This window comes from Grus americana, chromosome 16 (genome assembly GCF_028858705.1).
Source record: "Grus americana isolate bGruAme1 chromosome 16, bGruAme1.mat, whole genome shotgun sequence".
Lineage (NCBI taxonomy): Eukaryota > Metazoa > Chordata > Aves > Gruiformes > Gruidae > Grus > Grus americana.
The window spans coordinates 6,837,476-6,860,338 of NC_072867.1; the positions used below are offsets into that span (position 1 = coordinate 6,837,476).

At 41.3% G+C, this 22,863-nt stretch overlaps 1 protein-coding gene across 1 annotated transcript; it reads left to right on the forward strand.

Annotated features, from left to right (window-relative positions):
- Nucleotides 1-5: 5 nt before the first annotated feature.
- CRKL (CRK like proto-oncogene, adaptor protein) lies at nt 6-18,238 on the forward strand. Its single transcript, XM_054844596.1, has 3 exons — nt 6-872; nt 4,406-4,865; nt 13,409-18,238. Exons 1-3 carry the CDS (start codon nt 559-561, stop codon nt 13,541-13,543), a joined length of 909 nt encoding a protein of 302 aa, XP_054700571.1. The 5' UTR covers nt 6-558; the 3' UTR covers nt 13,544-18,238.
- The last annotated feature ends 4,625 nt before the right edge of the window (nt 18,239-22,863 follow it).

The window sequence follows — 22,863 nt, forward strand, 5'->3', positions numbered from 1 at the left end:
GCGGTGTCTCCGAAGAACTCCTGCAGCCGGGCGCCGCCGCCATTTTCGTGAGAGGGGAGGGAACCGATAGGAGAAAGCGGGAGCCCGGCGCCTCTGCCTCCCTCGCCCCTCCCCCCTCCCCCCCACCTCGGTCTGGCTCCGGCGCTGAGGCACCGTAGCGGGCTACCGCCTTTCCTTGTCAGCCGTCGCTGCTCTTCGCCACCCGCCCAGCCGGGCCCGCCGCAGGCCTGAGAGAGAGGGGCGGGAAGGATGCCCTGCACACCCCGCCGCTGAGGGAGACTCGGGGGCCCTGACCGCCGCGTCTGGCCAGCCCCACCCCAGCCGCTCCTCGGTCCTTCGCCTCCAGAGGCACGGAGCTTCCTTCTCCCTTATCCCCCTTTCCCTGGGCTTCCTATCTTCTGGGGTGGGCACTACCCGCTTCCTCCTAGCCCCCAGCCCGCTCCGCCTCCCAGGCCTACTTGCCCGGGCCTTCCCTTCTCCGGGTCTCTTCCTCCGCCTGGGCCTTCGGGCTCTTCACATTCCTTCCCCACCTCCCTTCCCCTTCCCCCGCCCGGAGCCATGTCCTCCGCCGCTCGTTTCGATTCGTCGGACCGCTCCAGCTGGTACGTGGGCCCGGTGTCTCGGGCGGAGGCGCAGACGCGGTTGCAAGGGCAGCGGCATGGCATGTTCCTTGTGCGGGACTCGTCCACCTGCCCGGGGGACTACGTGCTCTCGGTGTCCGAGAACTCCCGGGTTTCTCACTACATCATTAACTCCTTGCCCAACCGCCGCTTTAAGATCGGTGACCAGGAGTTTGAGCACCTGCCCGCCCTGCTGGAGTTCTACAAGATCCACTACCTGGACACCACCACCCTCATCGAGCCTGCGCCCAGGTGAGTGCCACCCTCCTTTCGCCCCACCCACTGCCATCTTTGCTCGAGGTGGCGCAAGGAGGGAGGGGTGTCCTAGGCCGGCCTAGTAGCTCCCGGATCTTACATTATATGTAGGGCCATGCTGCATATACTAAGGGACCATTTGTTTATGGCCCTCATTTAAAGCTATTTCTAACAGTGGTTGTTCTTAGCACTCTGGATCTCGGTGACCATTATGGGTTGCTCTTTCAGTCAAGTCATCCATATAATGCACGGGGCCTGTCCTTACGGTGTATGTAGGCATACATAAAGGTACTGTGTACATCTCTACCACTGGCTATAATTGCCTTGCAAGAGGGTGTGGTCATGCTTTGTGTCAACCTTTGCTTCTGGTATTGCACTTCTGTTCCTAGGGTTTGCAAATCGTCTCCTCAGTAACTGAAATACAGCCTCTCAGCTTGAGTTGCTGTCTGCCCCTGCATCCACACTGATTACAATACAACAGGCCTTTATGTGATTAGACTGCTTCACCCTGTTAAGTCAGCTCTAATACATTCTAGGACAGCATTTCCCAAACTTCTAGAGTGGCATTTCCACCCCCAAAAAATGTAAAACATTTATTTCTCACAGCTGTTTATGGCACTGTTCATCTATATATGCATACTGCATGCAGTACACAGAGAAATGCTATTCTGGGAGGATGGGAAAATGTGACTTGGCTATGAGCTCATTCTTTGTCCTGTTCCCAACGTGGGATATACCTGCAACTTGCATCAGTAAACTGCTTATCAAGAACTCTAGAACACATTCCTTATTTTTAATTAATAAAGTCTTTCCCAGTATCTTATTTCAAAGCTTTTGGGCTTCCTGGATAGAATGAAATGAAATAAAAGCTAGAGAAGTAGTGACACATTAAAAAAAGAAATTCAGAACGGTTCACTTCTAAATTCTGCAGCTTAAAATCTTACTATGTTTTGTAGCAAGTTCTTAGGGGGGAGGAATAACTTTGAGGTTTATAGTCACAATTTAACCTTGGCATAGGCCAGTTCTTAAAGTCCATCAGTAGCTTGTCAAACGTTGACAATAGCTTGTCAAGTCAAAAAACTCCAATGGTCAAAAAAAGTCTGCTGTAAAGCTGTCAGATGATGGGAGAGATGTGACAGCACTAACTTCAAGAACTTTTAAAGTTGCTGAGAAGTGTTCTGGGTGGTGATTGTGCTGTGGCTAGAGACTGGTAGGTGAAAAAAATTATAAATAACTTTTCACCATTGCAGGAAGGAGCTGCCCAGTGTAATGTGCATGCTTAAACTTGTGGTCAGTTGGGAGAAAAAAGTCTACACTTAAGCATTCTTTATGCTTATCGTGGTTCTCCTTAACCTGGATATTGTTGTGCCTTTCTGGATGTAAAAACTTGTCCTTAATCATTTATGGCAATGACTGACTTCGCTTTCTCAAAACACTTGAAAACTTCACTGATTCCACTTGCTCAGTTGGTATTTTTAAGGGGTCTTGTGTGAAACCTTTTATGAACATTTTAGTCCCACCTTATTTTCAAGGTTTTGATTGCATATTGTTCTCTCAGCATAGAGAGGCAGACGGGACCTAGCCTACTGTGAACTGACAAGCTTTTTTATGAAGCACGAAATGCGATCGACTGGGTGGTTTTCCTTAGCATGGTTTTTGTTCTAAACTCTTTTAGAAAAATCAATGACATGGTTGATGGTTTGAAATTTTGTTTGAAGGAGACTTCCTGCTGCAGGAGGGAGAATGAGAGGTAGCATTTCCGGATTTATTCTTTTAAATTTATTTTTAGCTAATGGCCTAGATTTAGAATAGGGGTGGACAGGTATGTGCTTCAGAACTGTTATTGCTAATTCTTATTTCTCTGGCATGTTCAGGGAAACATTACGTTCAGGTGCTTGTGCTTTTGAAGGTTGTTGATTCTTTTAATTAAATGAAGTACAGTGTGAAGAGGTGGTTTTTGTGGTAGGATTAAGTAGTTTGTTGTATATAGCCATGCAACAATTTTAGCTCTCTGAGATGACGTTTTAAACTTGTAAACCAGTTGAAAACTGACTGTTTTAAGCTTTCTATTTCTTTTGTGTCAATAGTGAGACCTGACCATCATTGCAGATGTTCCTGAGCTCTTGTTTATGCAGAGTGATTGCTCTCTAAAGGGTTCCCTCTCTCCCCTGGCTTTGACTGCAGCAGGGTGTCTTGAAGAAGCATGTATCTTTCTGTTTAGGGCTCCTGGCATATCTTGCAAAAATCATAAGATTTGACTTCCATCTTATTTTGCAAGTAGCAAAAGAGAATTGAAGTAGACTAATGACATGCATTTGTGCTAGTGTAGCTTAGATAACATAGGTAGGCCATAGCAGATACTTATTAAGATTTCTGACAGCTGCTTTGAATAAAATGTATAAAATTTATGATGAAAATAGATTGCAGTGAAAATAGTCTCATTTGATGAACAATCTTACAATTATCACAGACAATGAAATGACTGTATTGGACAGATGATGGGTATAGTAATAAACAATGATGTGAATAAATTAAAGGTAATATTATGGCTAATAAGGCAATGGAATATTTCTAGATGGTTAGCTTTTTCATTTCTTACACCATTCTTACCAGTGGATGCAAGTATTTCATATTGTCTTTTATGATGATGTCACTTTTAGGTTATTAGGTATTTAAATATGCAGTAAAGATAAGTACTGTGAAAACAATAATTATTCTGTTATATTATAACAGCCCTTTGCAAGTTGAAGTTGTAAAAATAAGATTAGGGAGCTTAATTCCATATTACTTTCCAGAAAAGAGGGGAAAAGTGTTATCTCCTAAAACCACGGGATCAGCCTATCTCTTTTCTTAAAGAAAGGAGTTTTCAGTATAAATGTGACAAGCTGTCCCCAAAATTCTGCATGTAAGTAGTAGGATTTGGTTAGAAAGATGCTGTACTACCAATCAGAAAGACAACATTGGACTTCAACTAGCTTTCAGTTAGAAAACTGTGTTTATCATACCCTCCACTTACTTTTGTTCCCTTTTTCCACTATCGTCCCTCAAGTCTAGCATTTAGAGTTACTAAATTCTTTAGAAGTGGATGCTGAAGTTAAAAATATAGATGTGATGAACTGAAGAGGACTTAGCTCTCCAAGACCCCTTCCACCCCAAGTCACTCAATTTTACTTTGTTTTTATGTATCATGCCTCTCATAACTTAAGCTATAGAATTAGTTTTATTCTACCCTAAGATCCTCACAACAATCCAAAACAGGTGGATGAAAATTTCACATTATTTCTCCCAATTTTCTGCATCCATGATAGATTCTTACTGGGTTTCTGGGGAAGCTAATTTAAGTAATTACTCAAGAGTATGAGTTACTCATGAAATGCCTCACAGTGCTACCAAGCCAATACTTTTGTTACAAAGCTGAATAAGTAATTCTCCTCTAATTGGTGTTCCTACTGTAAGGCTGGTACTTAGCTTTGTTACTGAAAATACAAAACAACACCTATCACTTATACCAATTTTTTTTTTTAATTCAGGTATCCAAGTCCACCGATGGGATCTGGATCTGCCCCTGCTATGTCCACTGCAGAAGAAAATGTGGAGTATGTTCGGACTCTCTATGACTTTCCTGGCAATGATGCTGAGGATCTTCCATTTAAAAAGGGCGAGATACTAGTAATTGTAGAGAAGCCAGAAGAACAGTGGTGGAGTGCCAGAAACAAGGATGGTCGGATTGGGATGATTCCTGTTCCTTATGTAGAAAAGCTAGTCAGATCTCACGGGAAGCATGGAAACAGAAATTCCAACAGTTACGGTATTCCAGAACCTGCCCATGCTTATGCTCAGCCTCAAACCGCAAGCCCCCTTCCCTCGGTATCCAGTACACCTGGAGCAGTGATCAATCCTCTGCCATCAACACAGAATGGACCAGTCTATGCCAAAGCTATCCAAAAGAGAGTACCCTGTGCTTATGACAAGACTGCGCTGGCATTAGAGGTAAGTTTTTCCTCCTAGCTCTTATGTTTTGTAAAATAAGAAACTAAAAATTGTTAGTGGCAAAGTTGGTGTGGATGACTTCATATGGAATCTGCTTATCTGTGTCAAAGGACTGGGAAGAAGTTAGGTTATGTTCTGAAGAAAGATCTACAAAAATTGCTTCATCTATACCACTTCCTTTGAAAAAAAAAGTGACCAAGTTACTTCAGGACCTGTATTTACCCTCTCTTCTTGCCTGTTCAACAGTGCAAATACATTACAAGGGTAGTGGAGTGTATACATCCTGTTGTGGAAGTGCGTGCTAGGGAGAGAATGGCTTTGCTTCTCCACCTAATCTTGGGGAAGGAAAGAGATGTTTCATTAATAGTTGCAGTATTCCAGGTTGAGAACTGGCAGTAGTATCCTTCAGAGAAAGATAAGGATTGCTGATAAACACAATCTTTCTGATCCTCAGCTGTAGTATGAGATGTGCTTGAGTATCTGGTGCTGAGAGCTCAAATCTGTGCAGAAATGTATCAGAATTTGTCTAGTCCCTTTTACTTTGGTTTTCAAAAGTGGAATTTGAGAAACTGTAACACCTAAATTGGGGGTGAGGGGGTTAGATGAAAGGCTGTAGCATAGTCTCTAAACTTGCGTTGAACCTTTAATAAGTTCCTGTGCTTGCCAAAGCATTTTTTATTTTATTTTTATTAGCGATGTCTTTAAGACTTTAGAGCTTTATTCTTTAAATGGTAAAGAATTCATGTTACAATTCTAGTTTAACTGGCATAGGTGATGAATTGGAAGAAGTTTTTAAAGCTATATCCAGAACACTGAGACTGTTACTTTTATATTTAGATTATACTGAAGGCTTGTTAACCTGTAGTTCAAAAATGTCTCACCTGAAAAAGTGCTAGCCTCAAAGATGAAATTGGAGTATGCTACAGTACTTCAAGGAGCAAATGCAAGGAAACAAGCAAAGGAAGCAACAGCATTTTAGCAAGTAAAATAGTAGTGGGTTTAAAAATACTTTTGAACTTCTCTGGTTGCTTTTGCTCAATTACATGGCAAGTTTTAGCTGTTACCTATAGTTGATACATTTGACTGAAATTTGAAAGGTTATATTTGTGACTTCCAGTTAATAATATTAATTGCCCTAAGTGTTTTTCCTTCTGTATGTGTAAAACCTCTACAGGTGATTACACTTATGGGGTTAAAAGTTAAATATGTATCACTGGATTTTCCTTGAGTCTTATGAAATCTAGCAGCTTGTTATTTGTGAACAGTGTGAAAATTATCTTAGAGCAAAGTGTAAATTTACTGCCAACTACCCTGTACAGAAGATTCCTGCCAAAACTACTCACGCTTCTGAAAACAAAGCAAGGCAAGGGATTGATTATGTTATCAATGTGTCATGGAATGACTTCAGGGAACTTGCTTTGCTGCAGGGTAGCAGAACCACTTTGAAGGATGGCCCTCACAGATAGATTTTTCTGACTTGCTCTTTAGTGACCTAGTTAATCCTGTCATTCTAGCTACTCTAGTATACCAGTAGAATTAATTCTCTGGCCAACATGTAGGTTTGAATTGATGTGGACCTTTAAATTGCTGAAGTTTTGTTTGAGAGATTCTTCTCTTCCACTGAATTCTAATCACTTAATGCCTCATGTCTTTCTGTCTTCCACCACTGGCATATTTTTGTCTTCCTATGTAGTCTGTTTTCTTTGCAAGTGCACCTTAGCCACACTGTGGCTTCTCAAGGCTTCAGAAGTAGAATTCTGGGAACTGATCTACATTTTCATTAAAATCTGATTACAGCTTCTCCATATCTATCCATGTATAGGAAACTTTAGCAACCTCATTGTAGTGTTAGTTTTTTGTCACATGTACTACTCTTAGAGGAGAAAAAAAAATCCAACTTCTTTTCATGATCTTCATTCACATTGCCTGACACCTGCTGGGACCTTACGATATATTTATTCCCAACCTTGTCAGAGCTCTACATGTCACTAAATAATCTGGACCATTTGAAGCTTCTGTTTTGTAAGAGCACTAAAAGTAGCTAGTGGTAGAGAAAGAACAGGTTATGGGAATGTTTTGGGGAAGAAAGTTAATGGTGTTCTTTCAGAATAATAGTATTTGACAATACTCTACCTTAGTATAGGTGTACTCTAATTGCAATTCAGCTTGTACAAGTAGAACACCTTGTTAGTATAATTATACAGTGCCTGATTGTGTAATCTCATTTAAACTGATAAAACAATATGAGAGCAAAATATCTGTTTGCTGGCTCTAGTTTTGTGTGGTCAGCACACAGTACTTAAAAGGAAGAGAATACCATCTGGAGTAAATAAAGCTATTGCGTAGTAATCTGCTTGACTTCCTTTTAAGTGGAGGGATGTCATTCTCCCGGGTTCAGCTTGAAAATGGGACAAGCTTTCTGCTTGCAAGTCCAGATTCTTATTGCACACTATTGCTTATATAAGCTGTCAGAAGTTTTCTTCAAGAAAAGATAAAGATTCATAGCCTGTTACAGAGAAGTTTATTTTGTAAGGAAGGTATAATTTTTTTTTAATTTCTCACATGAAAAATGTAACTTGTAAAACAAGTGAATATTCTGAAAATCCGAAGCAAGATCTGTTTGGCTGGATAATGATGGAGTGTTTAACTTTTCAGTAGTATTTAAAGTGTGACAGTTTAAGGGCAACTACAATGTTGTTCCTATAAGGATACTAGTTAATATGGCATTTATTACAGTTTGGACCTTGATGGGTTAAAATTATTTAGCATTCATATTGGAATCATTGAAGTGATGTATCATTTAAACATCTAAATGTTGATTTGGTCCTACTGCATTATATGCTTTGCTTTAATTCTCTAAAATAAAAAATTAAATAGTAATGTGTTTATAGGCTGAAATAAAAGTTTTAAGTATAGCAGCTATCTCAAAGTGTACAGTTGGTATACATGTAACTTGAGGCATCTCCTGCACCACTGAGCAATTAGTAAAGCCTACAATAAATTATATGTATTTCTAAGATTTACATACACTGTTGTCAGTTGAGTTAGTTACCTTGGAAGTTCAGATTTAATGTTTTTAATGAAATGATAGAATTCTGCAGTTTCTCACTATAACTAGCTATACTACTAATACATGTTGTATTTTCAAGGATTCTGCATAAAAAAGCCCCCAAACAAACAAACCACACAAGAAAAACCCAAACAAACAAAAAAAACCCCAAACCCCACAAAAAACAACCAACAACCACCCAGATCTGTTTCTTTACTTGTGTGCTTTTAGCCAAGAAGCAATTTCCTTCCTTTCAGTTGCTCTAGAGGAAGGAATATGAAGGACAGGGATACAGTGTCCTGTATTTATTGGGACTAGAACTCTACATTGCAGGGTTATATACTGCTGTTCTTCAATCCTGCTTTTCTTTGGGAAAACTGTGGGGGCAGTCCTGTGTTCAGAGGTTATACAGGATAGCACTTTAAGAAGGCAATAAATTTTATAAGAGCAGAGATTCTTTGGCATTGTTACTATGATACAGAGCAGTGAAATCTACCATAAAGTTTCTCAGCATTATATAACCTGTAGTTCTATAGCCAGCCTGTTAACAATAACATGCTAAGGAACCCTTGTTTTAAACTGGCATGCTCTAACCATGATGTGTATGCAGTGACCAGTAGACTAAGACCTGGTATGTTTTACCTTAAAGAAGCTTATCTCTTGGTAGCTGGATCCAAAGTAGTTGATTGATTGCTAACTTCTATGCAACAAAGTTCTTTATGTCCAGCATAGTCAGTAGATAAACTAATGATGGATAATTTCCTTAAAATTTAGTGAACTGTTTTCAAGGTTGATTCAGGACATGAACAACAAATTCCAAGTTCACTTATAAAATGGAATTAAATGGCACGAGGAGCCACAAAATGGGAGACCAGCAGCAGCCACTAGACTTATGTCTGCTGTGTGTTTAAAAAATGGTTCTTAAATATATTGCAAACACTGTAGTAAGTGTCAGAGGCCATTGTGAAAGCAGTAGTGGTCCTAGCATTCATATCCAGACTTAATGTGACAGTGTTATAGGATCTGAAGATTTTTTTTAAACACAAGCTTCACTATATTTTTATAGCAAAGTTTTTATACTAATGATGGCTTTTTCTAGACCTGTGCCAAGATTATAGTATTAAGTAGTTTATCTGTTCATAATATATCAAACATATACATGTGTGTTTGCTAGTACAGAATTAATCTGTCACTGAAATGGTTTGGTGAAATAAATATCCATTTACCATAATTATATAACTGACTTAAAATATTTCTTTTGAGTTTGTTACAATTAGGTTATAGTTAACTTTTTTCCTCTTCAAAGGAAAGTTGAGACAAGTAGGCCAAAATGTGCTAGTAGTAGAACTTTCTTAATTAGGAAATTAGGCTACTTCTTTCACTAGACAACAGGCATTGTGCTTTTCTTGAGCCAAGGAAATTTCATATTGCCGTGTTAAACATTAAAATGCATCTAACCCACAAGGTGTAGATTTTAAGCAAAATATTGAGCCTGTACTTCTGAAGTGTAAAGTGTTAATCGGGAGCTTTAGTTCTGATAACTAAAGCGACATTGGCAGCAGGATTCCTGTGTCTATGCTAACATGCACCAACTTTTCAGTATGCTACCTTTGAAAATACAACTGACAATTATTTCAGACATTTTATGTGCAATCTTAATCTTTATAACTTCATTTTCCAGTCAGTTATTGATGGTTCCCATCATGATAGTGCTGAGTGCCTCACAGTTTAATATACATTCACCCTCAGAACTGCAGAGTTTGTTTTCAGATGAAACTGAAAGCAACATGGATAACCTAGACAAGATCCTGTGCTACAGTGAGATTCAGCGTGGCTCGAGAATGATGGTCTATGGGAGTTTTGAGCTCTCCAAATGCTGTACAATCATGACAGCTGGCTTGATCGGATTGAGACAGGCTACCATCATTTAAGGAAAAGCAGCACTTTATCTGTGGTGCTGCAACCCCAACTGTGGCAATTGTCCTAGTGATACTTGAAATGCAAAATTCTATTGTTTTACTCTGTTCCTAGATGAGGCTAGATTAATTGCATCTAGGAATTCAACATGTCTATGCTGCCCTTTGACCTGCTTTCATGTCTCAAAAATGATTGGTCTTTCCTCTGAAATACTTGATTCTCTGGTTTGGGCATCCACTATTGTTCTTCTGGCACATAACATCAGAAGTGAAAGATATTTATGCTGTGCTTTCAGCCTGTTGGTTTCTTGAATCTTCCAATATGTAAAGCACCTGCTACTTCAGTTTCACGTTGTCCTGTTTGCAGCGCGACTGCACTCTGCCTCTTTTGTGTAGCTCAGCTTTATACCTTTTTGGGACAATAGGATATCAAGTAATTTCTTAGTGTTAAGCCCTGTTTATTCTTCTACAGAACAAGCAACTGATCTGAACAGTTGTCTTGATTTTGGTAGTAATGCTAGTGTCACCAAAGAAGGTGAGTTGTGACACTAATTAGAATAATGACTGAGGTTCAATGCCCTGTAAATTCCAGAGAGCAGTATGTTTTCTATAGCTGTTGACCCAGTGGGCTAAAATGAAGATTTAGAGTTTTAATGCATTTTTATCTCTTTAAACTTATATTACAGAACTCTATCAGCCATAGAACTATTAACATACAGTTGTTGGAATACTTGTAAAACACGTTGAATTGGTTGACTGCATGACTAAAATGGCATGCAGGAAACCTTTTGCAGTGTATGAATCAGCTTCAAATGGAAGACAGGTATGGAAGAGTCTAGAGTGAATGAAGTAACCTTTCTGACTGGCATGTTCCACAGCTTGTATTTCCCCAGGGCTTTGAATTCATGCTGTAACAGGGACATAACGAAAGGATGCTATCTAAAATACGTTTTGATTTTTATCGTTTGGGTGGAACCGAATGGCTGCATTTCAGAAGTATTACTCATTTCAGCAGTTGATACTTCCATCCAGTGATGCTGGCATGCTTTACAAGTGAATTAACTTATCTGAGAAATGCTGAGACTAAGGAAGCATTATCCTAATTTATAGATAAAGGCCATGAGCTGTCCAGAGTCATACAGGAAGTTTGTGGTAGAGATGAGAATAGAACCAGGTCTCCTGACTCTGTCCTGTGCCTAATCATAAGACAGTCCTTCTGACTGGCTTAAAACCTCCTCTGAAAAAAATAGTGTGTTAAATAATTTTAGTGGGAGATCACACCTCAGCTGACCATATTACAGATGCTTTAAAAGGCATTTATCAAATACTGCTTTTAGTTAGTATTTTGGTAAAAAAATACCTAAAGGGACTACTTGACCAGATTCTTGTAGACATTGCCAAAATGAAGGTCTTTAACATAAGATCCATGAATTACTCTATCATGACATCAAGGTTCCTCTCCAAAAATTTTGTTTCAACATGCTGTTTCATTTAATCTTCTCGGGGGAACTGCATTTTTTTAAAATAATATAGAATAAGAGCATATTTAGAAGCTTTCATTAAAAAACACTCAAAAAATAAAGTTATTGCAAATCAATTGACTATTCTGGTGGTTTCTGGTGTATGGGAGTATTTTTGAGTAGCTTTTGTCAGCTAGCACTCTAATGGCAGATACTGATTTGTAGCAATTGTGCCCACCCAGCAGTCTAAAAAAACATTTTACATTGAAAAACAGTCAAATTAATGCTATATGTACGTGCTAACTACCATGGGCAGTGTATAACTACTTAATAGTATATGCTGGCTTCATGTTTGAGTTTAAGAACGGTAAAGATGTCCATTTAAGAAAGTAACACGGTCTCAATTCTATCCCAAGAACTTATAAGGGTTCAGAGGGTTTTCTCCTCTTAAAAGCACAAGATTACAATTATTCCAACTGTGACAGTCTTGAATTTGGGAGGTGGGGGAGCAGATGGGACACAAACAACCCTACAAATAGTGGAGGAAAAGTAGGGGGGAGCAACACATTTTGCTTAAATGCCTAATTTCATTCTAGTATGCGACATAAAGCTTAAATCTTTAAAAATTTCAGAATTTGAGAAAGTTTATTTTAAGACATACAACAGTGAGTGATTGCCAATGAATTTATTATAGTATCCTAAACTTCACTTTAAGAGTTCTTGCTTCTGAGTGATCTTCAAAAAATATCTATTTGAGTAATGGTAACTGGTTTAAACAGGCTTCAGATCATCTAGTGGCATGCATACTAAACTCAAGGTGTCTTTCTTTAACAGAAAATATAGACGTCTTACCTGAAAAGCTTTAATCTAAGGTTCTTGGCCAAGGTCCTTAAACTATCTGCATCAGTTCTAAATTTTAATACTATTTAGATAATGTAGATAAATTGTTATACATACTGTATCAGGACTAAAATCTACTTTTTCCTTAAATAAGGACATCAAAGCAAGTTACCTTTGGATTTCACAGAAGTAGCTTGGTAAGCTGAGACTCAACTACAAAGAACTTGGACCTAGTTTAGGGAAGAAGCTGGTCATAGGCTGGTTCTACTTTTTGTGAAATTGGTTATTAGCTGCTAATGTTGCTTTTCTAATATTTACTATAGTTACCACATAGAGTAAATGAAGTAAACAGGAAGGGAGGTGCAACAAACCACATGTTCAGCTATTCTGAAGCATTTAAGGGGAGAAATTACTATTTAGTTAGTTTTAAATGCTGCTTGTCACATTGGATATTTTGCTTTGTGAATTGTCCTAATCCAAATTAAATGCAAGCATTGAACAATGCTAAGAGTGTAACTTATCATTTGGGCTGATGTTTCTTGATCATAGTTTAGCTGTTCTCATCTTTCACTGCCAAATAGGAAGAGACACAGTTATGGTAGGAAAGGCTTGACATGTCATCATTCCTGTTTCAAATTCTTGGCAGAAAGCAGAGGTGAAAACAACAAATAAAGCTAGAATCTGTACATCTGATACTTTAAAAAAAGAAAGTAAGTTTAAGATTGCTTTTGCTTTCTTCAGACGCTTGCAATTATTTTAGAAAGTACAGAGCTTCTTAGACTGTGATAATCAGAACTAGAACTTCAAGTAATGGTTTTTTTGCCCTAGGAATCTCTCTTTGAAAAAACTACATTTCCTTTGAAATAAACCAGCTGATGCTAAAACCACTATGAGTACTATGCTTTTTTGAATGGATGTTGCGTGTCATTACTGATGGTGGCTTTAGTGATGTTGATTTATATCTAAGCTAAATATATTGTTACATGAAGGTGTAAGCTTTCTTATAGGAATAGGTGTGTTTGAGCAATTTGTCTGAATATGTAAATATACATTTAGTTAATGTCTGCACTTTTTCAGACTCTCGTCATGTTTAGCAGCAAAACGTTGGTATTTTAGTCAAGTAAAAGTAACTTTTCAGTTGAACCATATGCCAAGAAGAGGGTGGGGTGGCTTTTTTCCCCTATGATGGGGTTGTATGTGTTGTGCCTCTTAATTTGATTTTTATTTGTATCAGAGGTGAGACTCCTATGTGTGATAACTTTTTTTTTTATTATGCAGGTTGGAGATATTGTGAAGGTTACAAGGATGAATATAAACGGTCAGTGGGAAGGAGAAGTCAACGGTCGAAAAGGGCTCTTCCCATTCACGCATGTCAAAATATTTGACCCTCAAAATCCAGATGAGAATGAATGATTCCCTCTGCCCAATTTACACTGCTGCTTCATTTTCCTGGCTATCATTAGTATTGTTTGAGGTGGGATGATGACTTAATGGCACATTGCTAGCATTGCCCATTTTCCAGCTTGCTGCAGTTTGATGGTTCTTTTAATATACATTTGGAATACATACAATTGAAGTCACTGCCTGACCTTCATACCATAGTTGTGTCATCCAGAATTTAGTTTCACTTTTAAACCTCTATTGGGCCTTAAGCTGGAGAAGACTGAACCCATATATAGCAGAGAAGTATGAGAAGAAAACCTTTCCTGTTGAGACTTCCATGGACTTTTTCTGGCTTGCTCAGTAGGAAGAGCCCTAATCTTAGATCAAACATGCAACTTGTGCATTACTGTCCAACAAAAAGCAACAACAAAAATGCAATTTTAGGACTGAAGAAGACTTAGTTTTAAGAGAACCTGTCCTAAGGTAGTACATTTTAAATGATGGTCTCTTTAAAGGACAATAATTGAAGCTTATGTATTCTAAGCAGTTGTATTAGAAGCTGCTCTTTTCTGTTAACTCTTAAGCTTGTTGTTGACCTTCCTGAAACTGTGTGTGTTAAATGCAAATAACCATTGATTGAACTGCATTGAAGCTGAGGCATTTATTTATAAGGAAACTTAGGAGGGGTTGATACTTGTAACCTGGTTTTGACATACGTAATGCATTTCTGTTGATTTTTTGCAAGCACTAACTGTAGAAAGTGAGCGTTAAAGGGAAACACTTAGGCCTGGTCTACATACTTTCAGCATGCAGAAGAGCTGTGTAGTTTTACTAGTATGGAAGCGCTTGTCACCAAGCTGTTACTGGTAGACTGACTGATCAGAGTGCATAGTGTGGAGACGTAGGAAAGGAATGGGACAGAAGAACTTGGTAAATACTGATAAAATCCTCTTATTTAAACATACACCTCTTATACCCATTTCTCTGCAGGCTCCCTTATCGCTCCAAAGTTTCCTAGCTATGCCAGCCCCAGCTTATTAAAAGCTCCTTTTCAAACACAGTACCTTTTTTCTAGGGTGTCTCCATGTTGCTGTGCTTCTTTTCCAGAGCTGCTTTCATCTTCTTTTTTTTTTCTCCTTCTTTTTCCTTGCTTGCATCCTAAGTCCTCTGCATGCTACCATCTCTTTTTTTTTTTTTTTTTAACCCTTCCAAATGAGTTGACTCTGGTTTATATATGCCCCAATCCCTCGCCCTCCCAGCATCCTCTAGAAAATGGTTAATTGGGGTCAGCTGCCTGCATTTCCCCATGTGAGAAATTAATGCTCAGGCTGGAGGAGGCCACAAAGGTGTCTGTTATCAGTATAGCTTCTTCCCTTTTTCTGTACATAAGCTATACTGCTGTAATTGTACTTACAGTAGGGAACTATATGGCTGCAGCTAAGTAAGTACAATTCATGCAATGCAGGTTAAGTCCTTAGCCTGTGTACAGGATATGAAAGCTTAGGTACAGTGGTATCTTGTGCCGCCACCTTTAAAATGTGTTTTGTAGGTGACCTGGAATGTTCTTTTAAAAATAATGGAACACTGAATACAACTACAAAGCCTCCCTTTTCAGACAGACGGGTTAAAGAAAAATGTCTGTTGCAGAAGCTGACAGGAAAACAGCAACCCCCATCTTTCAACTTTTGAAGGCTCTCAACTGTAGCAAAATGAGAAACTTCAGACACCCGCAGAATCTCACCAATTCTTATAAATGTCAAATTATATAAAAGTTGTCTTAAGTTCCAGCATGTTTTCTTGTTGATTTGTATTGCTTGATTCTAATAAAAGCACGTTGTTCTTAGCTCATGTGAAAGTGCCATGCGATCCTTCATTGGAAGGCACTGAAGAAATACAAAAATGGCATTTGCAACAAGACGGTCAAAGTGCCAGGGTTTTTAAAGAAGTCTCTCTGTTCATCTATTAGCTATTTTCTGTTGTATTGATCAAGTGGCTGACAGTCTAGAAGTTCTTGTAGAGCATTTTACTACCAAATTAACTGTGAAGTAGAGTAGCATTGACTGAAGTGTTTGGTGCTGTAAGAGTAATTCTTGACAACAGGCATTGACATTTTGTCTTGCAAAGAAAAGCTATGCAGCTCTCTTAACTAAAGAAGGTCATGCTTCTTCTGTGCCCCAACTATGCCCCTAAGTTTACTACATAGATTGTACTACTGAAAGTCATCTTTTGAATACAGAAACTGCACTAAACTCAGTCTGCTGCAGAGAAATCTTATTTCAGACCTGACCTAGTTACAGGCAGCTCTTCAGAAGACTGATTGTAGAATTCTTCCTTTGCATGGTAAATAAATACTGTGAGATTCAAGATCTTGAATACAGCCTTTAACCTTGATTTTTTTTTCCACTGAAATAAATGTCCTGACTCATTCCCCTCATTTAATAAGGTATACACTTTGAACACAAGCATTGTTTTAGGTTTATGTTCTGATACTGCAGAAAAGCAAAATATTTTGCCTTCAAAACTATGCAAAATTTGTGGATAGTGGCATCTGATGCAAAGACAAGAATTCTTAAATTTCTGTGAGCCTGGTTTATATAGGCCATGGAGGAACAGTGTTTCTCTGAGTAGCAGCGTTGTGGTTCAGGTATGTTAAATGTGGTTTAAATGTAGCATACTGACCAGCCTAAGTCGAGTGTAACATTGCTTCAAAATGTGTCTTTGCTATTTTACTATAAGACGACAAGTATTTTCATATAAAGATTGCATTTGATCAGTTTGGGTTTCTCTCTGAAGGACTCTGGATTCTCAATCGCTTGTTGCTTGCTTACACAGGTGTTGTCTGTTGCTTTATGAAGCCTCTTAAATTTGAGTGATAACCTATCAGTGTAAATGTTCCTTGAGCATGTAAGGTATACTTACTATGAAGCATGAGAGGCTCCAAGTGATGGCTTCAATCTATGCACCATTAAAGTCATTCTTGCTTTTGAACTAGGAGCTGGTTTAATTACCTGGTGCCACAATAGTTAACTATCATGAAAGGCTCACTGTTCGACTTCCTCCTGTTGTGTACATGTGTATATAGATACTGAAGCTTCTGACCAGTCTGAAGGTTTAAATGAAAAACTGTTTTAATCAGTGTCCATCACTGGATAAGCGCTAATTTAATTCATGATTGTTTACAAATTGGGAAAGAATAAACAAAAGGGAATATCCTGTTTGGGTTGGGGCTCTGAAGAGCCTGAGCATTATTTTTGTAAAGGGAAAAACAGTGTTCTTTGTGCCATTTCATGTGCCTGCAAAGTAGTTTTTTATATTGTATTAACATCCTGGGAACGAGTGGGCTGCCTTTGTTTTCTAGTCAAGTTTTCAAGCATTTTCCTCAATACCTGCATTTGGAAATGAGACCTGCCTAAAAGACTGCCTGCCTTCTGGGACCAGTGAAAGCATTCTTGTATAGCTGTCATTTTCTGTTTACCTGTGTTAAATGGAACTGTGTTTTGGGACAAGGATACAATTATTGCAGTGGGAAAGGTGGCCTTGTATTTGAGACAGTCTTCACTGTGTAAACTTTAAAACACAATATGTAATTTAAAGACCATGATCTTCAGGCAATAATATTAAAGTGTAAGCTTTTAAAGTTTATTTTGGGGATCATAGCTTGTTTTATTTTTTGTGCTATGAGATTAACAGTATTAAATGAATTATATTCTTAGAATATATGGAGTGTCTTTTCTTAAGATTAGTGCCTTTTTAATTTCTTACTCCACTTAATTCATAGAACTGGTCCCAAGATCAAGCCACTGGTTTGTGTTTGGGTTTTTTTTTTTCCCCCCAGGGTCCTGTTTGTACAGTCTAAATAAAACTTGCCTCAACTTACAGTATTATTTGTTGTCTCTAGTCTTAAAACCTTGACAATATTAGCAGAGTATTTAAGTCCTTACTCTGTCATTATGATGCCCTGTTTTGTGGTGAATGGAGTGCCAACCCAAGTTTTCCAGAATGAAGCAGGAGAAAACGCCGTTGCCAGGCTGAATGATACTCTCCTATTCCATCCTCCTGCCTCTTCTCAGACTATGCTGCTGTGCTTTGGAGGGTCACCTGAAAAAGATGCAGCTCTGGTTACACAGATAATCACTGTCTCCTCCACCCTCACACCCGCCACTTCAGTGCTGCTCCTCTCACTGTATTTAACGCTGTGCTCTTGCCTTTTAAGGGTCACTGTAGAAACCATGAGCTTCTTTTACTGTGATACCCTGGACTCTGCTTGTAAGAGTGACTGGTTCATATGTACGGTTTTGATTTAGCTTGGTTTTGTTTGAGTATATAAGGTGTAATCTTTGCAGGTACTGGAAAGGAATGGCTGGCATTCCAGCCACTGGTGAAAGGCGTCAGCATAATACATCATCAATATCTGCCTTTGCAAGTCACAAACGAGGTTGCCTTTTTACAGTCGATCCAGATCAAGAATACCACTAACCAGAACTTAAGGGTGTTTTTAATATTTGGGATCATTCAGTTAAATTGTTAACAATGTGTTGAAAATTGAGATGATCTTATGTAGGAGAAAAACTTGAGAGGAACATCAGACACTCAACTGCTGCAACAAAGAAGTCTGAAACGCTCGCGTTTTTCTCTGGACTTGCTGTAGGTCTGTTCAAAGTCTAGTGTTTGTCTTCTCTGGAGTACAGATTGCCGTGCTGTGTTAATAAACATTCATAGCCAACTGTGCATAGTGTCTTATCATCAAATACTCATCTCTGGCAAGTTACATTTCAGAGAAAAACAGTAGTATTTCAAATACTCAAGCAAGAACAGGTAAGGTGCATGCAGTAGGCTCGATAACCCTTGTTTCAAAAGCTGGAAGTGCTTGCCTACCCCTTGCTGCAGCTGCTTCTCATGACATCTTCAGTAGCTCTTGCTTTACTGTTTACATAGCAAAACCAAGCATCCCTTGCTCTGCCAGCTGTCTGCTTCCTACAAACTGCGTTACTACCATGGGTGTCTGTGGTGAGGTGTGCAACGCAAGTGGATGTAGGTGCTGCGCACCCTTTCCAGCACAAGGGCAGGCCACCAGCAGCGACTGCACAGGACAGCAGCCTGGGCTGGGTTTTGTTCTGGTAACAACCAGGCTTCTCTGCCACTACAGCAGCCACAGGCACTTCATTAGGCAGTGAGAGACAAAGTGCTTTCAGGGGCTGGGGAAGTTCAGATAATTTGTGTTCTGTACTGGAAAATCTATTTGTGCCTCAAAATGCTTTAGGTGTCACCAAGTATAAACCTGCACCACCGGGTATTGCTGTGAGGCCACAACAAGCCACATTCCCTTACTTCATTCCATGTTTCAGAATAACTCCTTCCTACCACTTGATCTAGGAGTGGGTTGCTTTACTGCAGCACATTTCTGATACCAGAAGGGACAAATTTCATAGTCCCGGGGGGCTGCAAAGGACTGTGGTTTGTCTCTGCACTTTAAAATGCAGGCTCTGCCTGCCTGCCCCGCTGCAAATCCCCAGCAGTGCGTGCCTTCCTCCACCTGTAATGGATTTGGTCCTCCCCCTGTGTCTGGCTTCCTACTCCTGATATCGACCTCCCAAGTCTCCCCTCGCTGCAGTCAGGACTTGGGTTTTGCACCAGGAGTAGGTACCCAGCACAGCAGCTACCTTAAGTTTACTCAGCAAAAATCAAAGGTAATGACAAACAAGCAGTAACTCAGGCTGGGTTTACTTCTGACTTACCTGCATACAGGCTTTCACTGATTTAAATTTGAACTAGTTTAGGTAGGTCAGTCCAACAACAGGCACCATCAGCCTTAATTTTTAGGTGCAGATGAGCTGGGTTTACCAGTTTGTCACCCTCATTTAATGAAAGGTTTTATTTCTAAACCAGTGCAATAACAAACACCCCTTTAGATTCAACCAGATGTGTGCCTGCTGGAGCCTACACCAGTAGAAAATGTGCCCAAATACACTCAAATAAAACGCTGCCACAGCAATTGAACACATTTCCTTGTAATTTTTTACATGATTTACAATAGTGGGGATTGTGCACATAGGAAAGCTCTTCAGGTCTGTATTCACCAGCAGGGACAGCTCACCTTGGAGCAGCTGTAGTGGTTTCTGTCCTTTGCTGTCCCATCTACCTTTTTTTAGAGGGCAGATCAGCTGCTGCCAGAGCAGCTGTTGAGCCGCAAGTCACAGCTCTGTGATAGGTAAAGCAGTTCCAATTTCAGGTTACCCTAATACCCCGAGCTGCACACTGCAGCGGTCACTGTGCAAACAGCTGAGCCCTCCTGCAGCCGGACTGCAAGTCCATGAGGGACAGGCAGGCAGCAGGGGCAAGAAACTACCACAGCTGTCCCACAGTGAGCCTCCTGCTCCGAAATTTGAGCCCTAGGAGCTTGCCTGCAGCCAAAATTGCACCAATTATTGTAACTCATTAACGCAGACTGCTGTGTGCCCACCCCTGAGTCAGATTCACTGCTCCAGCTGGACTCCCCTCCACAGGAACAGCCTGCGAACGCAGTGCCCACCCTGTGACTCAGACCCATCTCCGCTTCGTGGGGACTCCCCCTCCACACCAGCACAACCTCTGGGAGCTAAAAGCTGAGCTCCCGCCCCTGCTCAGGGCTGGGATGCTGCTCACCGGGGAACCCAGCAGCCCCTCCTGTGCTAGGCACAGCCTCACCTGCAGAAGATGCCGTCCTCACTGCTGCTGAGGCAGGCAGGGGGAGCGAGAGACAATGGGGAATTAACGCAGCACTCTCCTCGGATAACCTTCCCAGCACCTGCTCGCTTCATTCCAGGCATTTTGTAACTAGAACCCTCCCTGCATGAGTTGTTAGTCTAACCCGCCGCTGGCGCACCAGACAATCGGGATCAGAGCTAAATCTGGGGTATCCGCAGGGAACCGGCTCCTGCTTTGTACGTCCTGGCTGGTCCAACAAGGGCAGCTGAAAGTCAGCGCTGAAAAATCCTTTACTTGTAATCTTGCATTTAGTCTACAAATTAAGCACTAAAGCACAAGAGAAAGCGTGAATCCTGGGGACTGTTAACGCCCCTCCACTGCACTATGTTTCCCAATCTGTGCTATCTAATGAATCCTCTCCAGGCCCTGGGGCAAGAGCAGCTCTCCCTTGCATGTCAGAGGGCAGGGCGGGCAGAAGGACAGCGCTGGACTGCTGCTTTGCCTTCCCTCGGCTGCCCCTACACCCGAGATTTGACTGATTTGGGGGAGCGGTGAGTCAGAGGAGAGAATGCTATTTGGAAAAGACAGAAGGGACGGACATAAGTGAACAACAGGAGCTGGTTTGAAACTCTTGGCACTCGACTCCTGTTCAGCCCACCACCGCTTGGCAGCCAAGCTGGGCAGCGAGACCCCAGGGATGCTCCTGACAGAAGAAGTGACAAACCCAGCCAGGTCTTTGAGCGCACTGTCACTATCCTTGTCATTAAAAACATGACAATCAAATGCCCATTCTTCATTACTGTGAAGTACCCTGGGTAATTTACAGAGTTACTGGCCCCTGTGTGTTTCCGGACTCTAATCTCAGGCTTTTTTAATGTATTTTATGTTACTTTACTAATTTGATCTGGATTATGAGGTAGTTCAGGGGACTCTCACTGGGACTTCTACATGCAGAATCCATTTCTGTAATCTTGGACTGCCTCCTTTTTGCCCTCATCTTGTGACCAGAGATATCATCAATCCACTGACCTTGAAGAGAAACAGCTTTTCTCTTTCCAGGTATCGCAGCTGGTGATCTGGCTCCGAGTCTGCAGCGACGACGATACACACACAGTGCCAGGCTGGCTTCCTGCTGAGCATCGAGCCTAATGCTCTGCATGGCATAAAGGAAGTGTAACTCATCAGACTAGGTCATCTTTGTGCTGGAAAGAGATCGAATGCCTCCCACTGCCCCCAACTACCTGGAATATCTATGGCTACTCAGTTCTTCGGAGAACTAGATCTAAAATTAACAAAGGTAATTTCTCTGCAAGAAATAGCACCTTGGCCTGGACATGGGACACATTGCAGGGAGTCTGAAACGGAAAGGCTAAAATTGGCCCCGTTCTGGGGTTCTGCTGAACAGGCAAATGCAGGTCTGGACCAACACACACAGGACATCAGCACTATAGGAAACCTCTGGCCGAAATCATCCCAAACTGCAGGACATACCCCAGTAGCAACAAAAAGGTTACTACTACCAGTGCTCAATAGCAGCTCTTGCCTGTAGTGGGGCCGAGTGACCCACCTACGCTGTCACTAGTGACCAGGGGTAGGCAATGGGATGGAAACAGCTCTCACCGGTGGAACAAGGTGCTGGGTTTCTAGTAAGGGTTTGTGCTGTATGGAAATGGTAGCCCACAGACCTCTGCTCAGTGTCTGTGGTATCAATGCTGGCCTAAATTTAAATAGACAAAAATAAAGATATGTTGGAGAGCAGCCTAGGAACGGAAAGCGTGCACAGTCCTTGACAGGGCAGTAAGGATGTAGGACTTTCATCCGTCAAGCGTGCAGGGCTCTTGCCTCCCTCACTGCAGTGCCCTGATTTCAGCTGCACATTGCGGTCCCGCAGCCCAGCAGCAGCGTGGCATTGAAACAGCTATGAAAAATGGAGGAGTGGAGGGAGGAGACGATGTACCTGGAGAAGGACAGGCTGCTTTAACACCCCTTCCTGCTGCCAAATGCTCTGTGAGCTCTGTAGTCATCACCCAAAATAGAGCCCTAGCCTGTGCCTCCTCCAAGAGACAGTCCCTGCTGGAAACATGTCAGGGCATTGCTGGGGCAGTAATTTACAGCACAGGGAGCCACCAACACCGCACCCCACTGTACCTGGCTCCCTTCCCTTCCCCCCACCATTCGAGCTGCCTGTTGATGCTTGCCATAGCCTGGGAACCTGACACAGGGCTCAACTGAGTGAGCAACGTAGGCAGGTTTTGGGCAGAAAGGTCCTGCATTAACCTTGGCTTGCAAGTCAGAAAGCCACCACACACAGCTGTCACCTAATGCCAGAGACACCTCAGCACAAGGCGTCCCTGCCAGTCGAGCCCCAGCCTGGCAAAGGCTGAGCAGCTCTGAGGCAGCCTGGTCTCTCCAGGACCAGCCACGCTGCCCCAGGAGCCCTCTTGCACTTCCCAATGGAAAGACACATCCTCCCCGCAGAGAGCAGCTTGCCCTGAGTAACCACCTCCTTCACTTGTTTTGCTGCCAGGGTCCCTCCCAAAACGTGAACTGCTTCAGCCCCAGCTTGCCCTAGGCTCAGTCTCCGTCAGCACCTGAACAAGACCAGTCACGCAAAATCCCTGCTCGACGCACCACGACAGTGCGGGAGCTTCACCCCTTGTGCACTG